This window comes from Empidonax traillii, unplaced genomic scaffold (genome assembly GCF_003031625.1).
Source record: "Empidonax traillii isolate 1590-97213 ecotype Southwest subspecies unplaced genomic scaffold, ASM303162v1 scaffold570:size522666, whole genome shotgun sequence".
In the NCBI taxonomy this organism is placed as follows: Eukaryota; Metazoa; Chordata; class Aves; order Passeriformes; family Tyrannidae; genus Empidonax; species Empidonax traillii.
The window spans coordinates 302,385-326,042 of NW_020955763.1; the positions used below are offsets into that span (position 1 = coordinate 302,385).

At 43.0% G+C, this 23,658-nt stretch overlaps 1 protein-coding gene across 2 annotated transcripts in view; it reads right to left on the reverse strand.

Annotated features, from left to right (window-relative positions):
- The window catches only part of ARHGEF4 (Rho guanine nucleotide exchange factor 4), a 116,968-nt gene that overhangs the window by 30,667 nt on the left and 62,643 nt on the right, over positions 1–23,658 (reverse strand). For both annotated transcript variants that reach the window (XM_027897946.1, XM_027897947.1), the window contains one exon: positions 11,819–11,958. In XM_027897946.1, coding sequence (XP_027753747.1) covers positions 11,819–11,958 — 140 coding nt within the window. The remainder of the gene's footprint in view (positions 1–11,818; positions 11,959–23,658) is intronic.

Sequence of the window (23,658 nt, forward strand, 5' to 3'; positions counted from 1 at the left end):
AAGAGCTTGTGCTCTTGGTTCAGCTTCAGGACCTGGTAAAAAAACCTTCACATATGCTGCAAACTACTGGGATCCACAAGCTGCTCAAGCTCACGGGTGTTTGAGTTTTTGGCCTGCATTTGCTTAATGGCTTTGAAAAACCGTTTCTCCCTGCCAAATGCACCACGGCATAACAGCCCAATCCCTCAGCTTGCAGGCTTCCATTTAATGAACGTTCCTCGGGTCCACAGTTGAGTCCCATCATTGCACTGTTCAACTCCTGGGCATTCTGCAAATCTTGTCTGGCTTTGAAGGCTTTTCATGACTGACTGAGTTTGGACATAAGCCACTGAGCAGTATTTGGCAGGGATATGGATCTTCAGGAGAAGCTAATCATGGTGGATGGGAAGCATGATCCCACCTACTCCTCTGAAAGCTGCACAACAACTACCGTCTTCTCTAGGCACTTAGTTACACTGAAAATAAATAAACTCCAATGATTCAACAAGACAGAGCTACACTGTTTGGTGTCACAGAAGTTTCTAAAATCCACGATGATCTCCAGTAGTTTCCTAAGATCTTTGCCACTTACGAACATGCTCGAGCATTTAAAGGTGAAAGCACAGGAAGTTTGCCTGAATATCTGTAAAAGCACCTGAAAGGGGAAAGTAGTTCACTTCTTGAACACTGCTCTGAGCCTGCCTGGAAGCAGAAATTCAGGGGAAACTGGTATCAAGATGAAATTGCAGAAAAAAAGATACAAAATAGTAATGGAGGGCACATTTTCATCTTATTTTGTTGTCTCTAAGAAACAGTCTAAGCCACACCTATGTTCCTTTGCTCTTCTGATGTGCAGCCCCAAGTGCCTTCCTGCACTACACTGCCCCGGCACAAATAACATGTTTACCTTGTGTACGTCTTGTAGAATTGCACAAGTAATGTTAAGTTGCAGTCACCCTCCTGACCCCACAGTGAATAGAAACTGGTCTTGACAAGGACAAAAGCTGCAGAGTGGCTCTAGCTGTGATCTGGCTTTTGTTTCCACCCCCACGCAGTGAAACCCCTCACAGGGTCCTTGGCACAGACTGTGCACGGGGGAGTTACTTCCATGGTAACTCAAAGTGTTTGCAGGGGGGGGGGGGCTCTCCAGTGCCTGCTGCACTCTCTAAACACCACATGGCATCTTTCCATGGTGGAAATAAAGCCTCATTCTTATTCCTCACTGATCAGACATGCTTCTGTGGTAGGTGGCATCAGCAAGAGGTGAAACAGCTGAAAGTTTTACCTCGTGGCTTGTAATACAATGGGACTTACTTTGTATAACTGTCACAGAGGGAGCATATTTCAAATAATTGTTGCACAGTCTCCACTGGAATCTAATTTGCAACTGTAATAATTTCCTTCCAATTATTCCTCTAAGAGCCATCCTCAGCCAGGACTGCACCAGGGGAATAAAATGCCACTCCAACAGAGAAGGGGTGAGCACAGCACAGCCTCGAAACCTGGGCATACACAAAGCCAAGCTGCAGTCTAGAAGATGACCAGTGACCAAGCCTTCAGAGAATGAGTTATGCAAGAACTCCCAGTCTAATACTAGATAAAGTAAAAACAGAAAGACAAGCCTTCACTTTTCATCAATATGATACTAAATATTACCCGGTCATTACTTGTCACTGTGCTTGTATGTGCAGCAAACGAGGCCTAAGCTTTTGAAGACTGGTTTAGTTGCCAGTATTAGGAGGTCAAGAGTGTACAGACAAACTCACTGCTGGCCAGTGAAAAGAGCATTTCAATACTCTGCAGGTGAACTGGGAACTGAAAGACACATGTACATAAATGTGAAAAAATAATAACTGTAATAGGAAGCACAGGTGTGTCAGTAGAACAGGCAAATAAATAACTGAGGAGACAAGCAGTGAAGTTCCCATCATGCTGGGAAGGCAAAGAGTCCGTGTCCTAGAGCAGGGGCACCGAAGGCAGTCATACAAGCCCTGCCAGCAACACCTTTCCCCTCTCTCAAGAGAGCAAACTTGGAAAGCAAGGCTCCCACACTGACCTACCATGCTGGAGCACACTGCCAGGACTCCCTGTCCTTGACTTATCACAAACAGGGATGTGCTTGCTACAAGTACAAGACACAACACAGTTCAACTCCTCTTAAAGCCAAGGATGAATTAGTATTGTAGGCACAAATAAACACTGCTCTAAAAACCCATAGAGGAAAAATGAACACTCTTGCTGGGTCATTTATCAACGCCTTCTCTCCAACAAGGTGAAAAATATATCAAAATTTTAACAAGCAACAGAGACAGAAGTGCCAGAACTGAACCTGGATGGGGCCCATCTGACACACAGACAGGTATTTGTGCCCCAGCTGTGCTGCCTCACTGCCTGCTCAGGGCAGAGCACATGGACAAACCAGGCAGCAGCTCTGTGCTGTTTGCTGGCTCTGAGCAGCAGAGCTCTGCATACCATGCAAACACAGCACAGAGCACACAAATGTGAACTTCTTTACAAGTTTTCCAAAGGTGTTGCTAAATAGGATGCCTCCTGAGGCAGCATTACACTCTATTTTTGCACCAGTGAAGCCTCAGACACAAACATGAACTTCCCTGTCCCTCTGGCTGGCATTGCTGGATGCTTGGATGCTGAGCATAAAGAACTACAGAGGAAGAGAACGTGTTCAGTACATGCAAAAACCTTCAGCAGTTTGACAGTCAGAGAAACTGATTTCACCTGGGTCTGTATGACTGGTTTTTTTCCCCTCTTAACTTGCTTTGACATAAAAATCACCAAATCATTCCTGTTCTTTTCATAAAACAGCTGTTGCACGGCTTCTTGGGGAAGAAGCTTCTATTGATTTTTATTTTTTTTAATTGGGTGATAAAAATACTTCTGTCTAATAACACTGGGGTGACAAACCATCTCAAATGCATCTTTCAAAAAAAGAATCCAGGCTGAGTGGATGTTCAGTGGACAAATTTCTACTCAGTTTTCAGCTCAGTGACAGAAAACGAGAGAATGACAGTGAAATAGTGAGAAGGGAGAGCATTGCTACCTACAAATCAATCCATGGAAACCAAGTTTCCTGAACTCCCAAATATCTCACTCTCATACTTTATCCATCATGCAAATGTAGCAACTATGAAGCCTGATGTGCATTGAATTAACTCTCAGTAACAACTGCAGCTAACACCTTCCAAAAGGATATCATTCCTACTGAGCCACAGCCAGGGAACATCAGAACAAGTACAACTTCTTCAGCTGCACACGTTTGTGCATTTCTAAAATGGAAAACAGTCTGTCAGAGACCCACAGTTCGCTTTGAATTTTTACAGTGTGTAACACCGTGTTACTAGAGCACAGTTACTCCCACTGCATCTTCTCCCAGCTCGCACTGCATGGTTCAAGCCCACACAGCTTTTACAGCCAGTACTTCCCTGGACGGATTACTCATGTCATCCTGCCAAAACGTTGCGAGCTGTTCTCGTGCTGGAGTACTGAGATTCATGAGATAATTATCAATGGAAAGAAAATTGGCCTGACCGTTTCCTGGGGCAGTGCAGAGATTGCCCATGGGCACGCTGGGACACCGCAAGAAAAGCAGCCATTTAGATTGGCCACCTCTGACTATAATTAATTAAAAGAAAAAAACCAAACCCCACAATCTGCTTAGCAACTAGTTCAGACTCTATTAAAGCTAGAAAATCTTCAAAATTCTCCTAAAGCAAGTTTTATTTTCAAGAGCAGCAGCAATAACTACTAACATGTTCGAGGCATCTGGGAAGTATTATCCTGGCCTGGAGCTCTGGTGCCAGAGGAACGTGTTGGTGCCGTGAGCCCACGTGCCGGCACAACACACCCCACGTGCTCCTGTGAGCCAAGGCCAGGCAGCCTCCAGCATCACACACATGGGATGTTCCAGGATGGAACACAGCTGGGCCTGCTGTGGGGGTTGACTGAAGGTGGAAAATTCTCTCTCAGTGTTGAATGACAGATGACAGGGGAGCGATACAGGCAGGAATGTCCTGGGAAACAGAATCAAGCATGTTGTGATAGATGTGGCGGAGCAAGGAACAAGCAGAGAGAAGCAAAGACAGGCTGGCACAGTCCATACAATGGCCTAGGAAAATGTATCTTTTCAGTACAAGACTGGAGCAACAGCTCTCTAAAGTTCTTCCAAGCTGGCTTATAGTAATGTTAATTTAGGAGAGCTCCTTCATTGCCTCCTGATGCAACTAAGGGAGCCGCAGAGGAGGGCTGGGGAGGACAAGCACCACAGAGTATGAGAATGAGAAAAGCCGTAAGAGGGTAAAAGACACACAAGCTGTTTATAAGAAACAGGCTGAACATTTCTGTGTCCTACATGACAGAAAAGCAGGGCAGAAATTCTACATGGTCAAGCAGCCCCTCAAGGCCATGTTTTCTCTGATACCTCTCTGTTTTATCCAGCAGGCTGGAAAAATGCAGAGGAGCAATACACCCTCCAGAATGCATCTTGATGGGTTGTTCTCCAAAAGCTGCCCCATGGACCAAGAAATTAATGACAATTTAAGCTACAGCTCAGAAGCAAACTTGGTAAGTGGCTGTTAAGATGATCAGGAAGGCTAGGATGGGAAACTGATATTCCCAACAGTAAGTGAACAAGGTGCCCCACTGCTTTACTAACAAAGCGTCCATTAGGGACAGAGGAATGTGCAAAAAAACAGGACACTTGGTCCATAATAGGTAGCTCACACATCCTGCTGTCATTTCATAAAACCTGTTGACATGAAGACTTGCCAGTGGCAAGTCAGTGGAACAGCCAGAAGCAGGATCATCTTTAAAGATCATAGATAAAACCAGTTAGAAGTACAACTGGAAAAAAAAAAAAAAAACAAAACCAAAAGAAACCATCAACACCTTCCTAGGTCACTGTTCCTGCAATCCGAACCTTCAAGAGAGAAGCTGAACCTGATGTTCAAGTGATGCAGAGCTCCACTGCTATCCTCTGAGGCCCTGATCACTGCACAGCTCCACACAGAGCCCCTGAAAAGTGCGTGGCACATGGAGGTGTGCCAGGCACGGGCACAAAGGCTGCTCTGTTCCCCTGCCCGTGGAGCTCCCGTGTGGGGGTGGGTGGGTGGGGGTGTGTGTGTTAATGCAAGTAACCTTTCCTCATTCTGCTGCAAGGGGCGGGGGATGCCTGACCTGCCTGGAACACGGGCTCTCCCAGGGCATGCTGAGGGCACCAAGAGTTGACCCCAAGTGCCCCAGAGGGAGGGGGAGTCTTTCCATGAGCCTCAGGAGAAGCGGGGTTGGCTCTTCAGCAGCTTCGTTGTTCTTCTTGATCTTTCTTCCCTCTACAGCTCCCACAGTCAAGCTGCTTTTATCAGAGTGATAAGATAAAACTGCAGGGAATATGACAGCGCCTTCACTGTATTAAGCCACAGATGAACTCGATGGTAACTCTGCCCCCAGTTTACCAAGCGTAGGACAAGGGGCCTTGGTCACAGGACAGGGCTGAAGTTGGTGGGGAGGATCTTTTGAGGATTAACAGTGCTTTTTGAAGCGCCAGAAGAGTCAGGAGGGATTTTATTTTTCCACCACAGGGGTGAAATGTCTTCTGAGGATTAGGAAAAAAAGACAACTTTACAGAGAGGAGCTGCTCTAAATCAGGGTTTGGAGAGAGGAGAACAAATGCAAAAAATGTTCTGATATCCAAACCATGCTGAGAGGAACCTGAAGTACAAGTATGGTATAAACCCAGATATATTCACTCCTCTGTCTCTATGCAAACACTTAAATCTGGAATAACCTCTAAACTAACATTTACCCAGCATTCCTACTCTGTCACATTCCTTCTTTATCCCCTTTTCTCCGTAAATCTTCATACTGCAATATCCCCTTTGTTATTGCACTGTTATCCATCACAGGTGTTTCTTGAACTGGCAAACTGGGGTGTGGACATCCCAAAAGCTATTTTTAAAACAAAGGCATTGGCAGAAGTAAATTGTAACATCAAGATTCTGAAAAACAGACTTGTCTTTGCACATCATCAGACTCCCCTTCCAAGCAGGGATAACTGCAGTTTCATTTATGCAATGCTTCTGAAGTAAAATCTTCATAGGAGTGCAAATATTGTAAATAGTGCTTCCAGTGCTCTTCCTCCCATAAAACAGAGGCAGAGAGTTAGGTACCAAACCAAGGACCCCTGAAAACCAAACAAGGAGCTTCTGAGGACAGGGTAAGTTCCTTCTTTGCATTAGGGAGAGGGCAGGTTTGAAAGGCTCCCATTTTACACATGAATGGTGAAATCACTGACCTTCACCAGCACATTTCCTTGCACAGAACCTGATGAGGTGCATGTGAGAGCCCTGAGGACCCTGGAGGGATAGTGCCTGCCTGCCACACAATCTCAAGTGCCCCAGAGCAAGGATTTGAAGGTCTCAGTGATGCCATGGTAGGTGGCTCTCATGTGCTAGAAGTGACAGGCAGGAAGCCAAGACCTTCTGCAATGTAACCCTTATCCCTACAGGATGCAATGCCGCTACCAGGGGTTAAAAGAGCCCTTTTAATGGGATGCCAAAGTACTGAAAGTCGGTTGCAGCCTACACCATAAAGAGACAACCACCTGTTGTGAGCAGCATCAGTAAACACACCATGTTTCCTTTAAGCAGTGGGAAGCATCAGACAGAGTTCTGGGAACCCATGGATATACTGGATAAAATATAGGCAGACTTTGAGATGACTTGGCACAAGTCACTTCTGAAGTTAAAACATTGTTGGATCATTTTTTTCTCCAAGGGGAATACTGTTTGTGGAGCCAAGCCCCTTCTACACCCCAGTAACTGGGAACACATTTAATGCCAGCAAACAACAGACATTTTGTTATGAGTCCCCTCATCCTCACATCATTAACAAGCGTTAACAGGAGCTGTTAGTCTCTACAATTTAGCAGCTGGCAGGACTGATGTGAGAACTCCAAAGCCATCACACTGTCTCCAGTCATTTCCTTTGAGTGACGTATCTTGGTCTGTTTTATGGCCCCAGATGAAAGTTGGGGCAGCACTTTCCCCTCTTTGAACGTGTCTGTATGTGCGTGTGGACACACCCGTGCCCACAAAGAGGGGAAACACAGAGCCTACAACTCCTGTTCTGCTGCTTCAGTTTGGCTCCTGCAAGGAGTTAGATCCCCTCAGAGACCAAACCCACAACCCTTCCACACCTGCAGCACTCCTTCCACTGACGCACCTCCGTGTTTCTATTTGGGAGTTAGAACTCTGACAGTCCCAAGAAATAAGAACTAATTGTTTGTTCCTAATGACTATCAGATTAATCGGGGTATTTAGAGGAAACATGAGTCTAGCAAAACATAATATATTTTATGGAAATGCTTCAGTGTGGATTGAACTCCTGCTGGTGGTGTGTGTGCTGCAGACCATACACATGTGGAATGGGAGCTATTTACCCTCACCTACCACAGTGAGTAAGAACAAGCAGGGGATGGCCATGTCCCAGTGCTAACAAGGACATGAGAAAGTGTCTCAGAGCAGCCCCAGCTGCCCGTGGTAGAAAGCAGAAATATGGCTCTGGCAACCCCTGGGACCACTTATTTCCTGATCTGGGTGTTTGATGAGACGTAATTGCCATAGACTATTTGAATATACCAATTTGCTTTAAATCCATTGCAAAAAGCCCTCTGAAACAACCTTGGAAGTTTGCAGACCAGAAAACTGTACAAAATCCATCAGATGTTAAAAGAAGTTACAATTCTGACTGCATATCCTGAACATTCCCATCTGAGCCCTGCACAAAGTTACGCAAGCACTTGGGACCAAACACTAGAATCCAGCAAAGATTTATGTCCACAGGGGAACATTATTTCTTGTCCTTGACAGTACTGAGCTTTATACAGTATCCTGCAAATAAATCATATCTGCTGCTTCTGGACCACAGTTGTCAAGCTTGGCTGTAGGAATAGGCAGGACACAAAAGCTGGAATTAAGCCCCCGGAAAAAGAAAAACCAGCACAGTGAGGGGTGATGGGGTTTGTTAACTGGTTTCTATTTGCTTCAGCATCAGTTGGGAGAGCAATATACTCACATTAAGATAAAAAAAAAAAAAATCTCCCAGATTACACAGGGATCTTATATATTGCTTCCATATGATCAGTGGTTCTAATTAAGCTTCCAGTCTGGAAATCTGTTGTGACCACAGCTTTTGCAGCCTATTCTGTACTATTTTGAAAAAAAAAAAAAAAAAGAGATGACAACATTTTGTGGCACTATTTTAAAATGTTTCTGTCTTTTCAAGTTTGTCCTCACATAGTACACAAGAGATTTCTGTTAATTAGAATGAAGATAAGTGAAGTGAAAAAGGCTATGAAGGATATTATTCATGTTAAACACAATTAAAATCTGTTGTTCTGAGTTCATCTGTATTAACATTTTATGAGTTTGGGGGTTTGGTTGTGCTGGATTTTTGGGTTAAAGAAAACCACACACACACACACACACACAAAACAAACAAAAAAACTCCCCAGTTCACAACTCTGTCTTGTTTAAAATTGACTGTGCTTGGAAGAGCACTGGGTGAGCCCAGAACAACTTCCCAGTGTGTGATCAAAGAGTTTAGCACAGGAATAATGCTTTAGAGACTCAGTAAGACAGAGAGAATACTGCTACAATATCTGCTGCCCTTGGTACGTGGCAGATGTGTTGTTCGTGTCACTTCCTGAACGATTTTTCGGTAAGAATTGCTTGTTAAATCAGAAACATGTATGTTGGAACCAATTAGCTTAATTGTGTCTCGTCAGCAAGCACTGGTGAGCACAAACATTTGTAACACACTCCAGTATTGCCACTTTAAAACGTGTCTTAGATAAAATCCTGGCCTGCCGAAGCCAACGAGTTGTGCATTTCTCAGGAACGGGACTTCACATACCAAATTCCAAACTTATCAGGCATAGAGCCATAAGAGATAAGGAAAAAATGATGAGTCTTGCTGTAATTTTCCAAACCCTTGGTGCTTTGCTTTCACCAGATGGGACGGTGCTGTTCGTGGAGGGCTGCAAGGGGCTAAACCCTCCCTGTGTTGAACTGCAGAGGCTTTTCTTCCAAAGCACGGAGCCAGAGGGGCCCTTTGCACAGCAGGACATCCCAAACCCTGGGTACACATGTGACAGTTCCAGGAAAACAGGCCTAAGCTTCCTCACCCAGGCCAATTACTTAATGAAAACTACACAGCTTATCATCACCACGGTCCCTCGAGAGCCAGGCAGGCTTTTCATGTGCCTAATCCCTCATGTGCTCAACTTCAGAATATGTATAACCCATTTAATGAAGCTTGAAGCTGTGTCTGTTCTGTATGTAACATTTATCCAGCACTGGGAGGACAGAGTCACAATGTATTTGCAGTATAGATTCTCCTCTTGCTGCATTTGTACCTCATGGTACCTTGGAAGCAATAAAACATGAGGATAGGGTCTTTATCTGGACCAAACACAAAGTAAACTCCACCAAGTACAATCTAAACACAAAAATCTCTTTTCACAATCATCAAGAATGTGTTTGAAAGAATGTCAAACAGATGCCCCAAGAAAATTACTTCCCCTGCCTCTTTTCTCATCCCAAACCCTTATTATTACTTTTTGACTGATTTTTCTTGGCTCTTATACACTCTCATGCTGATCGTCTTAGGTGGGCTCTATACAACCTTCCCAGCTTTCTTTTATCCCTCTAGTCTTCCTGCCAATAAATTACTTTTATGAAAGATTTCTTTTTTATTTCATAACCATTTTCTCTTGATCCAAAATGAACTATAACTCAGTGGTTGGGTGCTTTGTTTTTTAATGCAGCACTTGGTCTGCCAAATGCCTTAAAAATGTATTTCAGCTTCTCTGTTTGTTTGAAAGCTGCTTCTTCCAAGAAGGCTAAGAATAATGTGGTTACCATAGTTTCCTTATCCACCACCAATAAAAGGCAACTTGGAATACAATAAAACAAAGACAAGACTACTCAAGATGTGAGTGAATGACTGAACACTGAAATCTTCACCCCACGTCACTCCCAGCACTACAGAAAATACTCAAGTCTAATCAATTCCCAGCTTTTGGTCCAGCAGGGAAGATGAGGATAAGCCTGTCTGGCTACCAGCTATTTGAGATATTTCAGTTCCAACACTTAAAATGCCTGTTCTTGTAAAATTCCTGCCTCACAGATTTAGTATTTTGCTGCAGAGTTTTTGTGTTTTACTGTAATCTCTTGTTCTGGGAAGCAATTGTGTAGGCAGCACTTTGCTAAGGCTCACTGAAGTTAAGTGATGGATTAATTACCCGTAGGAACCAGTCAGCAAAGTAAATAATGTACTGTTTGTTCTTACAGTTTTGTTGGCTCCTGAACAGGCAAGATTCTAGGGAACAAGCCAAAAATAATCTTTTTTCTTTCAGTCAACTGGCCAACAAAACCCCACATACGCTTCAAAGATTATAAAAATTACACCTGCTTTGGACACATCCATTTGCCTTCCTGATTAAAAGTGATGGAATTTAACTCTAATAAAATGAACTTCTAAGAAAAGAAAGAAAAACAGTTGTTCTCAATAATAATGTATAATGAAAGAGAAAAGCATGCATGATGGATGCACAGACCCGCTGTCTGTGGGGATATACCTGTGATGATATATCCCACATGCATGATGGACATACAGACTCACCAACAAGCTTATTTTTTCCCTGATTTTAAAGAGTTGTGAAGATTTTCTTCAAAAAAAGGTTAAACCAAAAAGTTCTGCCAGAGATATAAGCAACAGGGGAAGAAAATAAAGGAACTCCCTTCCTTACCCCAGGCACCCGGGGCTGTAGGCAGGGATTCTGAGCACCAGGAGCTGGAAAACTGCTGAAAGAGTATTTCCTTTTGCTGTTTTTGAAGAAAAGCTGGTATCCTCACTGTGCAGCTCTCTGGAGCTTTTTCCAGACCCCAGAAGCTGCACCGAGAATCATCACTGGGTGCATCAAACATATACACAGAGCCTCAGACCACATAATTTCAGTTGTAGTTTAGACACAAGACAATATAATACATCTTGTGTTCTTGCCTTCTTATCCTGGGAAGCTCATGCAAAGGTAACAGAGAGAAAGAAGGTGCAGGAGTGCAAGAGATCACTCACATGGTGAACACGCTCCACTCTTTCAATGCAAATTCACCTCACTGAAAAAGCATTCTGTGTATAAGGGGCTGCCAGTTCTAATGAAAAGGGGAAAAAATGGTATTTTTGCAGAAAAAAAAATCTTAGATCCTGTTAGCATGTTGCTTATTGCATCAGGTAAACCAAGTGGCACATTTTTAAATTGCTGATGTCAAGTTAATAATTGTCAGCACTATAAAAGAAAATAGCTAAAAGCAGCAACTAAAAAGGTAGGTTGTTCATATCCCTGGAGTGAATTTACTGGGGAGCAGGAAAAAGCAGCGGAGACCAAACCTATGTTAAACTTTGCACCCTTCTGACCAACCAGTAAGAGAGAACGTAGAACAGGGTTTTTTTCAACATTTCCCTTATGCCTTCAGTGCACCACATTCCAAGTGTCACACCAGCCCTGGCCAAGCTGCTCATCAACAGTTTAAACCTTCTCATCCAGAAACACCCAAGAGCAGAGTTTCCTGCTCAGGACTGGTGGCTCTGCTTTCCTTCAGGGAGAGCACCCTGATGGAAGGTTACCCAGAGGGGTTCCCACAGTAAATGGCACTGGAACCCCCATCCACTTTGCCATTACCAGTTGGGCTGTTGACCTTTGGGTGTTTAACAGCAAGAACCAGCCTCCCTCCTTACCCTGCCCGTGGGAACCCCAGCAGCACCGTACCTCGTTGATGGCCAGCTGCTCCCCGCCGCCCCCGGGGTGGCCGTAGCGGTGGTTGGAGCTCCGGAAATCCTCGTACAGGTCCTCCTCGCTCCCCACATCGTCCGTCAGAGCTGTCTTATCCAGGGCCCCGTCAGCGATCACTGCAACAACAACAGGGACACATTGATATGGGGCACGAGGTCCCCAGCAGCACCGCCCCGTCACTGTGAGCTTACTGGGGCACTGTAACACAGCACAGGGGGGAAAGAGACAATGGAACTATAGAGGTAATTTCAGGGCACAATTACAGCCCCGAGGATTCCCCATTTTTCCTGAGCATTTTTCTCCATTTGTGTTTTGCTACCACAAATGACTGTGCCTTTTTGTAGAGCAGAGAGTATGATTTAAAATAATTCAACAACTGCTGCATGTTGCAAAGAAAAGATCAAGTAAGAATAAGGAAACAGGGTCTTGAAAAAAGGCACAGGGCAATGATGACATGAATATGATTTCATCAGGACACTGACATGTTGACAGGAAACTGGACTAGGTAACAAACTCATGTCTGCCACTTCATACTTTGATGATCATGATCTACCAAATTCCATCAGGCCAAAGAAACTCTCACCCTTTGGGAAAAATGTTCATGCATTTCTGTTGCCTAAAGGGTGTTGGCTCCAGAATTATCCATTATTACCACAGGAGGGCCATTCTGCTCAGCACAGCCCCGAACAGACTACAGATAACGGAGGGTGTACAGTCTGTAGCTAGAACAAGCACTGAAGTCTCAAGATATAAGTATAAACCTGAGGGAAATAAAATTATGGCATTTATACTCCTTGGCACTTCATCTGTTTTACTGCCATGAACATTTTCCTGAAATCTCCTCAAAGTATTAGCAAATACCCTTCAGTGTTATGCAGACCAATCATTCTTCCCATCCCTGGACAGGTAACTGAGCATAAACTTTCTGTTCTCAAAATCTGAAAAATGTCAGTGATTAAAGAAAACATTTGCTGACATTCATCTGGATTAGGAACTGTTGGGGCAACAGTTTCCATGACAAAGACTGAAGATGAAGTGAAAACAGACATTGTTATCAGCCCTCCTGGGGACAGTCTTTTCTGTCCAAGTTACACACAATGTCACACTCAAAATTTTCATCTGCAGAACAGGTGAAAAAACCACTTTGAGCTTGACCTTGTAGAGCTTGGATAGGAAAAGCACTGCTCTGAGTCTGGGGACACAGAAACCTGCTCTTGAGCCCTCATTTCATTCCACAGTGCAAGTGCATCACGTGAACCTAATTGTGCCAATGGGCCAAAAAAAAAGTGACTAATGATTCATTAGCTTATTATTACCTGAAGGCAAAGCTCCTCAGTAATACAGAATAAACTGCTGTCAGAGGTTACAGCCACACCTGCAGAGCTCATGCTTATCAAAGCTTTCAATACATGGGATGGTTTGCTAAGGCTGTGCCACCTGGTTACTCCTAGTAACAGTGAGGTGTAAATTCAGTGTAGCAGCTCTCAGTTCAGTGCAGTTACTTGACATCAAAATGATGAGTATGAGCTATTTTTAAACTAAATACTTGCCTATTTTTGTTTTGAACTCAATAAATACACACAACATAGCAAAGATGGATTAATTGTCTAAACCTGGAACTCCACTCACTACTGATGGCAATTCAGGACATGGAGGTGCATATGAGCTGATGATTAAAGCAGAATTTTCTGTGCAAGTGTGGAACTACCCAACCATTCAACTTAAAGTGACATTTCACCAAAAAATGAAGCATTCTCCTAGCTTTGCTCTGACACATCGCATCATTCATTATACAGAAGTTCTGTACTGAATATGTGCCAGTAGTATAGATTGCATATAAAGCAGTTCTGGGGCTAAGGCCTAGTCCATTAATATAAAACCCAAAACCAGCTGGAATGCCACTGATATTACAATTTCATGCAGAGTTACCATGGTTTGCACTTAAATTTATGTTTTTGAAGACCATTAGAGTATCACTTTTTGCTCATACACTGTCTAAAAAACATTTGTCTGATAGTAATGAACAACTTTCAGTGTGTTAGTGCAGCAAGAGAAACAAATTAGAAATGTTTTTCAAGAACAAATAAAAATAAATCATTTATAAGAAGGAAGTCAGCAGTCACTTAATTCAAAACTTCCTTTGCAACCTTCTGATCTCATTCTTTTCCCTTATTTTACACATGGTTTCATTACTTTTGCCTTATGCATCTTTTGCTATTTTCACTGCTGATGGTAATTTTCAGCTTGAAAAATGTTCACTGACATCTTTAAAGCTTTTGTTTTTTTGCCCCCACATTTTCCTATTTGTTCTCGGGTCTGTGCTTAGATGAAAAAGCGAAAGCTCCAGGGAGATATTTATCTGTGTTACTTAAAATGCTCTATACCTCCACTAAGTGCCTTGAAAGCTGTGCCTGCTTTTACTAGAGATCTGTTTTTCTTCTCTGATCTTACCAAGCTCATCAATTCTCTGCAGTCCCAAGACCTGCTGCTGTGTTTAGGATTAGTTTTCCCCGACAGAAAAGTCCTGATGGATGTACTGCCCCAAAAACACAGTTCACAGGCAGGAGGCAGCTCTCAAACCTTGAGGAAGAGTGGCCTGAGAAAGCCATTACACGTTTTCCCAAAATAACTAATGCTGCAGGGAAGAATTAAACTAGTGAAAAGTAAGAATTTGTCCTGAAGTAGCTTACACGGAAGGCATGACCACAGAGAAATAAATAAATAAAGCAGTAGTCTGGAATGGTGACCCAATGCACTAGAAAACCATCAAGGAAGTAGGAGAATGAAGGCTTTTAACATAGGTACTGACTTAACATGCACAGCATAAACTAGGTCAAGTAGAAGAGAAGCAAGCACTATACAAAAATCTCAAAAGACAAGTTAGCAGAGATTTCTGAAATAGTCTATCAGCTTCCTCAAGAGCACAGCACTGGGTGGACAGACTACTATTAAACTGCACAGCAGCTGACCCTGATGCCTCATTCCACTGGTACAGTCAAGTCTGGCCTCTCCATGTCCCTCTGCAACTGGTCTGACCTGTCCCTGGCAATCAGGACCAGTGTTCTGTCAAAAAGTAAAGCCATATATCAATTAGCTCAGGCAGACTTCTCCATATTTTATACCTCTATCCTGATAAATCTCACTATGGCAAGAAATCCCATACAAAGGAGCAGAGGGAAGGCACACCACCAACATTTAGTACAACAAATGCTGTACAAGTGTTAAAACTCTGCTTTATACTGTTGCTAGTCCAAGCCCAAGCTCAGGATTTGTGTCATTACTGTACAAAAGCAGATGGATAACTCTAGCAATAGCAGCCCCTGAAAGAATACCACATGAACCCTCTTTTATGCATCCATACAAATAATAAGGTGTCAAGAACTGAGTCCATGAGGAAATATCTTGAGGTATGAAGCAGCAAAACTCATACAAAACACAGCACTGAAACCAGCACCTGGCTCAGGTGATCTGAGTCCAAGTGCCTGAGCAGACAGCACAGAGGGTACATGCAAGGACAGTGACAAAAACAAAATGAAAGAGCTCGACACAAATTTAATGGAGCTTGATCAAGATGGTCCAGGAGAAGGAGGCATTTGGGTTCCACCTTTGGGATGCAGGTACAAGCAGGCAGCAGTGGGAAGGGTCCTGGCGGGGCTCAGCTTGTGCCCCCACCTTGCTGAAAGGTGGTGCCAAGCACCTCTAAAAGAACAGTTACAGAGCTCTCCATCCCATCAGGAGGCCACTGGAGCCTTTATCAGCTCTGTGGCTTCACACAGAACAAGCCACAGCCGTACAACCCATTGCCACCCCAGGCAGTGGCCTGCAGCTGCATACTGCTTAGAGGTAAATTGGGTAATTCAAAGGCAGCTGCCTGCACGGTAGGATCTTTACTCTTGGGAGCCACAATAAAGCCTCTCTGACACTAGAGAGCAAAACATCTGAGCTATGCTGGGACAGCCTCGATCCTCATGACCAACAGAGACAGCAGGGAAGGGAAAGAAGAGAGAAGAGGTTTTATGTTGTTCATCAAACTGCTGGGAAGCCAAAAGAAGCTGGGATTAGATAATCTACTGAAGGTCTCAGAAAACAAGTGTTAACCATAGTCCAGAGTTCAGTTAAGACTAGGATCACCTACTACAGGTGACACTGTTATGTTTGTGCTCCTTTCTAAAAGGATGGACCTGCTTCATACATTCCAAGAGGCAGGAATTAGTGAACACAAGTTGCTGTTAAAAAAAAACAACCAACAAACCAAAACAAAATAACCCCCAAAACCCCCCTACACATACCTCCACCAAAATAATAATAACAATTAAAAAAAAAAATTAAAGAGAAGTAATCCCACCCTCTCTCTGGAGAAGCACAGAATAAATTTCAGAATAAACAGTTTCCTCTGAGGAACTGGGCACTACAGTCACAGATCTAGCAGAGACTTTGAACAGAGTTCTCTCAAAGTCACAGAGGTTTATGTCAAAGCTGGAATAAACCCCAGCAGCTCCCCATTGGCGAGGAGCTCCAGACATGTCTGGGTCAGAAGCCTGAACAATGACCCACCCAGGACTGAAGGAAAATGGGCTAGAGGCATTTTCCCAAAATGCTGCTTATCTGTTTTCATTTGACTTACAGTTTACAGCTTTTAGGGGCAAGGAATCCCTGATGATTAGGGACAGCTTGAAAAGCCAAGAGCATTCATAGTTTATTAAAAGCACATTATATTGACAAGAGGAACAGCTTCTATGTATTTGAATTATCTCTTTCAAGTGTGTTTTTTCAGTACCACATCCACCCCTTGCATTTGTCTCTGCAGCATTTACATTTAAAATAATTCAGCAAAATAATAGTGGGAGCCTGATTTACACTCACAGAGCAAATTAATTCAGAGCTAACAACATCATCCCCTCTGCCTCACTGAGCAGAGATTGCTGTGGTTGTGTGCAGCGCCCACAGGAAAGTGCAGTGCAGCTGCTGAAGGAAGTACTTCAGGAGACTGAAGATGATAAACAAGCAAAGGGAGTGTGTAGGGTGGGGAGCCAAACCCAGACTACATTGCCATGTGAAAACGGCCCCTCTACCCTCCTCTTCACCCATCCTGGACTGCTGAACCCTTGTCTCCCTTAGAAATAGCTGCCACAAGAGCGCTGCAGTCTCCATCAAGTCCTGTTCTCAATTATGCACTTCATTTATCAGATGCTTGATATACAGAGGTCCCCATGCAGCTGCCACAGTAAAATCCATCAGAGTGATGTCATCCCACTTCTGCCCCAGCAGTGCAATTCTCCAGCTCTTACTGTGCTGATGGACCCTCTCTCATCATTCTGCTTATGGTTGTGGGCCAGTTTAACAGGAAGAGGGAAGTCTGGCAGGGAATTAGCAACAAGGGAACAATGACCAGTTAGGATGAGCTTCGTGAGGAGACAAAAACCCAACAAAACAAAACAAAAGTAACCCCAGACGTGGTCCTTCAAAACCAAGCTAAGGTCCTCACGACGACATTTCTGAGAAGGTAATGAAAGTGTGTTAAATGAAACTATGAGGAAGAAATCACAGCCCAGGAGGGAGAAACAAAATATTTCAGTTGAGAAAGCAGGCTTCATCACCTCCATTTTAAAGGAACATTAAGGAGAGAAAGCATTCTACATAAGAAAATTAAATTAACATTTTGGTATAATGCCACAAACAGAACTGCTGTTGTGAATGAAATCAGTTCCTAATTAGCTGAGGTAAAGAGCAAATCTGTTCTTGAAAACAAAAAGGACAGCTCTTCACTGGAAAGCTGAGCACAGGTCCTCTGTGGGTCTGCTGGGCACATCACCCAGGGTAACATTCATCAGCAATAATGCACTGAGCCACCCACTCAGGTTTCAAGAGTTTTTAAATCCCAATTAGAATCTAAATGACTTGCAGGGAGGCTTAAGGGAGTTCTCAGCTCTCTCGGGTAGCGGAGATAATTATGGGGAAGAGAGACGTGGATTATGAATGGCTCTGCAGCTCTGACTCCCACGTCGCCACTTGCTGCTCTTGCAGCTTGGCCCGCTCTGCCCTGGCAGACACGGGGCAGAGCTGCCCCCAGCCCCTTCCTGGCTTGTGGAGTGATGGCACAACTGGGAGAGGAGGAGCAATTTAAATAATTTTGAAGAAGAGTGGAAACAATGGGAAAAACAGATAGGAAGTCACATAAATACACTTTTTTGATCCAAAGCCTGATCCTTTGTTGAAAAGTCCCTCTGTTGTACTGCATACAAACACTGAATTCACTGGCCACATTCCCATCACAGCTACTGACTTGGAAAAAAGCAGGCACGTCCTCCTACTCCATGTATATGTTGTTTATTTACTCAGGTCTGATTACTCATCCATACTGACATGTTTGCTCTCATTTTTCAGATGAATGTCTCTGGAAATGCTGTTTACTTTATGTCTGGACACGGGGACCAATTCTAGTTGAGTCCTTTAAGCCCTACCACAATCTAAACATTAAGTCAGTCATAGCAATCAAAACTAGCACACAAATCCCTTCTGGTTTCCAGGCACGTTCTTTACCATATCCTTGGTAGCATATACAGGTTAGAATACCTGGCACATCATTTACTGTACCAGCAAGTAGCTTTGTTCACTAAAATAGCTGCTATTTAAAGGAGTTGGTGGGAGGGGCTCGGGGGGTGTCTAAATGAAACCATCCATCATAATTTTTTGAACATTTCCTCTGTGGAAGACTAAAATGGTTGCTTTTCTTATATGTAACAGGTAACAAACACTGACATTCCAAACTCATGTTGAATTTTTACCTGTCCATTTAACTCTGCAGCTTAGGCCTGTGCCTGCTATGTCTGGAAGTAAAAATCAAACCCAGACCAAACTGGCCTCCCTCGAAGCTAACACCATCAACAGCACCAAAGCTGCCCCTTCATCTGACAAGTGTGGCCCAAAATACTGACAAGCTGCTGGTTGGGGCACAGCACGTCTGACACTGCCTGGAGAGCGCGCTCAGCATCAATTCAGATCAGCGGTGTCCTCGGATGAGCTTTCAGCTCACCTGCAAAGATGAAAATACCACATCCACGTATCCACATCCACCCATTCTTACCCAGAAGTGCAAGAAAAACTGAGGAAATTCAAGCAAATGAGCCAGGAAACCAGAACAATAGTTATTTACAGTGGGCAACACCTACTTCAGCAAACATAGGAGGTAAAAGCAACATCAAAGGGTGTTAGTGCAGCTGACAAGCCTGACAAACACGGACTGGACAAGACTTTGTCAATAACATTTCAGGCATTTATTTGTTTTTATCTGTTTGTTTTTAGGAGAGCATCTGCTTGAGATTTTCAAAACCTTGTAGGCACATCCCACAGGTTGGAAGATCAGCAACCTGGCAAAAAGAGACACGTTGTTTTCTTAAAAGATTATTCCCACAGATTCCCCTATATGATCACCACACCTGACACTACTTCAGTGCATGGTTACAAGTGGCATCACTCCTGAAGTTTCCTTTGGGTTTCTCTCATCCTTTCCTTGCACAAATGTACGAAACTTGGCTGTGGGAACGTGCAAACAAAAGAGCCACTATCTTAACTGCTGCTGAATCTTACTGCTCTGCCTTCACTTAATCTGAAGTTCATCTGAACCAAAGCCCTGGTGCATACCCAAGTGTTCCCCAAAGTCTGTGTTTGAATCTTATTTTTCTCCTCCAGAAAGAAAACGAAAGAGACTCAAACACTTCAGACAAAACCAATACTTCTAGTCATCACCAGTCCTCAAAAGAAGACTTTGAATAGAAAACATTCCCCCATTCTCTCAGGAATTGTTATTCCTCCTACCTCTGCAGCTACTTTCCAAGGATTTAAGTGGAGTTTTCTTAATGCAAGTGTGGTTGTGACCCAAATCTCACGCTGCCCTTGTCTGTTTTAATTATATTGATTTAGCCATGATGTTTGCTTCACCTCTGAAACAACTTCTTAAGAACACTCCCTGAAGAGTGTTAGAAACCCAAGCTCTGGTGGGCTCTCACAGAGCCTCCTTTCTTGTACCTGTTACTTTATTAAACAAAGGAAAGAATTCAAACACTTTGTAGGAAATTCCAGTTGATTTATGTTTCCAAAGATTCTGTGCTTTCAATATCTCTTTACATTCAAGCACACCCTCAGAAGACCAAGAGCTCTGAAGCGAAGTCTTTGCTAAAGATTTTGTTGCAAAAAAGCAAATTATTTTCTTCAGTCTTAAGTCACAGTCTAGAAACAAGAAAATTCCCCTATACTCCAAGCTTTAGCTACTGGCTTGGAAAAGACCACGCTGTAAAGAATGGTTAAGATCATTTTTATGAAGAATTGTCACTAGGATGTAAAACAAGTCATATCACAAGAGTCTATAAAATGTTGCACTTGGTCATGCCAACTTTGCATGGAAAAAGACAGGCATGAGTCTTTCCTATACCAGCATAATCCACTTTATGACTGGGACAATTGAAAAGGAAAAATTGCTTTCATAAGAATTGAAACCTTGACAATGCAACCACCTTTGGTTAAAACAAAACTAACACCAGAGCCTAAAGGAAGCCTGCAAGCCCAAAGCCAGTTTAACCAGGCTGATTGGTGACACAGATGCACTGGGCACAGGCTGTTTCCAGCACAGTCAGCACAAAGAGCCACTGCCTGGCACTTGTGAAAATCAGCCTGTTTATCTAAGTGTCTGAGGATGGATTTAAGAGGCTAACTTCGAACACTCAAATTTGAAAAATGTGACCTTTGTTTTTTCCCAGAATTCTGCATAATGCCATAAATCTAGGCTTTATCTTTGTGAAGCTATCCAGGCTGACAAGTGGCTTATATCTGTGACCTTGGACCACAGAAGTAATTAAAAATGAATGCCATGAGAAGACTTTCAATTGCTCTTGTGCATTATCAATGTAAGTCTCAAGGGGCAGCAAGATTGTTTTGTTGACATTATTTGGAATGACCAGTCTTCATGTAACACACAACACATCTTCTGGTTTCACGGTGGGGATACAGCCTTTCATTAAAAATACTGCTAAAACTGCTTTACCTTTAGGAAATCCCTCTGTCCCAGTTTATTTTTTAATCTGAGTTCTAAGAAAATCCCTGAGATCAAACTACCACATATTTCTGAAAGGAAAACAGAAAATCAAGGATTAATATTATTTAACTGCAACAGGCACAACAGCAAAGGGATGAGGCTCTTTGAGCCGACGTTTGAATCACGCAACACCACACGAACAAAGGAGTCAAAATCAGGCTCTGAGTTACTCAGGGGGATTCTTTGGTGTTATTCAGAACACATTTGGGAGATCAGCTCTGAGCTTGACATGGTCAAGCGTAATCCAGTCTTTTTATTGTGAATAGACACAGACACAGGAGCATCTCCACTGGAAGATGGGTGCACAACAGGAGGGCACCAGCTCAGCTCAGTTTAAAGGGACCTCAGAGACAAGGTGGAAATTTCAAACCCACTCAGACATTGCATATTTACAGCTTTGTTAGTGGAAACTTTGCTGCTGGAGTCCAGGACTGACTGGCTTTGATATTCAGTACCTGTGTCGAAGATCAGCTCTACACACCAATGAAAGAAGGTTGGAGCACAGGGGTGACCTGGATGAGAGTCTCCTGCCCTCATGGCTTGGCTGAAATGTGCTTCACACCAGATCCAGCTGCAGTCCCCACACCAGTCAGCCCTCACACCCCTCTCCTCAGGGACTCCAGACTTCCCTGCCAGCGATATATATGAAAGACTTTGCCCCAAAATAACTTCAAATTGGGAATGGATGTCAGTATTCATATGAACTATACAAAAGGACAGACCTTACAGCTTGTATTGTATTTGCTCCCTGGGAGCCTGAGGGTGCAAAGAGGATATATTACTGCAAATCAAATTTAAAGAATTATGCTCAAGATACTGAACCTATTGATTGATGCCTCTCAATAAATTTTCATATAAGGAGACTTCACATTCAGTGAAATGTGAACTGGTCTGAGAAGGTACATTATTCCAGAGTGTTTTCATAACCTTCAGCTCCAGGTCTGAATTGCTGCTGGATGTGAAAGATGCAATCTCACCCCACAGCAAGAAAACTCTTCCAAGGAAAACATTATTCCTCTTGAAATATATCAAGTATTCAATTCAAAGCCATTATTAATCAATCTCTTAAACAGAGAAAGCGTTCTGTCAAGGTCACATTGGTCAGGGTGCCTTTAATAGTTAAATTCATCACTTAGGATGTTTCCTGTGGGCTTCAACAAGGAAATCAGAACAGCAGAATTGATAAGATCAGCATTTCAGCAAATTGTGAGCCTGAGATGCTAAGTGTGCATTTTGAACTATGAATGCCAAATGACACATTCCCACTTGCAGATCATTGGAGGCAACACAGGGTATTTTGGAAGCTTTGAAAACTAATTTAAAAGTTGAACCTATCCCCAGCTGGAGATGGTAAAATTAAGTGGGGAAAGTATATTAACACAGGCAGCAATATAATCTCAATATTAATTAGCAAAACCTGAACAATGTCTTTTAGAAAGGTAAGAGAAGAAGAAATCTTTTCAGAAGTGAAATTACCTAAAGCAGGTCCATCCCTCTTTTGAGCAGGACATACAACCAAATGCAGCTGTACCTAAGGCTCACAGCAGAACAGGACACTCTTGCAGAGAGGTGGCTGCAGCACTCAAAATCACTGCTGCAAATTTTACAGCAGTGGTGTAACCTGCTTGCAAAATCAACCCAGGCTAAGACAAGGCCAGTCCCTTCCAGAGCAAGTCTCTGTATGTTTTAGTGCACTGCGCTAGTCAGCAAACCTGCAGTTCTTCATCGTTTGTTTGAGCTTATGAAAGGAGCACAATAATCACTTAAAGGCAGGTATGTCAAATGTGACCTTTGGTGTGTTCAGCCAAAATCTAAAACATGTAATTCCACAGTACCACTGTTACTGTTTCCATTTACCAATTGATTCTTATTTAGATCCCATATGCCACCAATTTTGATAGGACAGTACTTTGGGTTTGAACAGAAACTGTACATTTATCATTTCTCAACCTTCAGCTTTTCCAAAGCAGCTAAAAAAAACAACAACAACAACAACAAAAAAAAAACCCCCAAAAAAATCCAACAAACCAAAAACCACAAAAACACAAACCAAACCAAACCCAACCCCCCCCCCCCAAAAAAAAAAACCCAAACAAACAAAAAACAAAATTGCTCCAGACTCACAATTTCAGAAATATGTTCCAATTATCCAAACTTCTCTCCAGTGACATTGGAGAGGTCTGACTGAGGGGCAGGGAAAAGAAACAAGGAACCCAGGCTTTTGGAGTGCTCAGTGTACAGGGTTATCTCAAGTCTCAGGCACACTGGAGGGAGTGCTGTGATTTACTACTTATGCAATGATTTGGTCCTTCAATGTCTTAAAAAATATCACTGTGGCTCAGAACTAAAGCAAATGGTAAAGGAATTCTTCCAGCAACAACTTGCTAATTCAGAAGTCAAATTTAGATTGCCCTTATTTTCCAAAGGTGTTATACCTGATGCATGTTCATTTAAGAAGACCAGTCGAAGCATCCATTTTCTCCTTTGCCTGACCATTTAACCAACCTGATTTTTCTATTTTTGCAGCCGAGTTTGTGCCTGAACTTTACTCTCATGGATCAAAATTTGATCTTTTGAACAAAGCAACACAAAAATCCTATGGTCTGGTAGTCTTTGTATCCTTATTCCATTTTAAAATGAAGTTTCAAGGAAAAACAAAAACAATCTTCCTATATTTATAAACATATTATTTTCCCCAAACAGAAAACTGCTACAGAGCATGATGTGG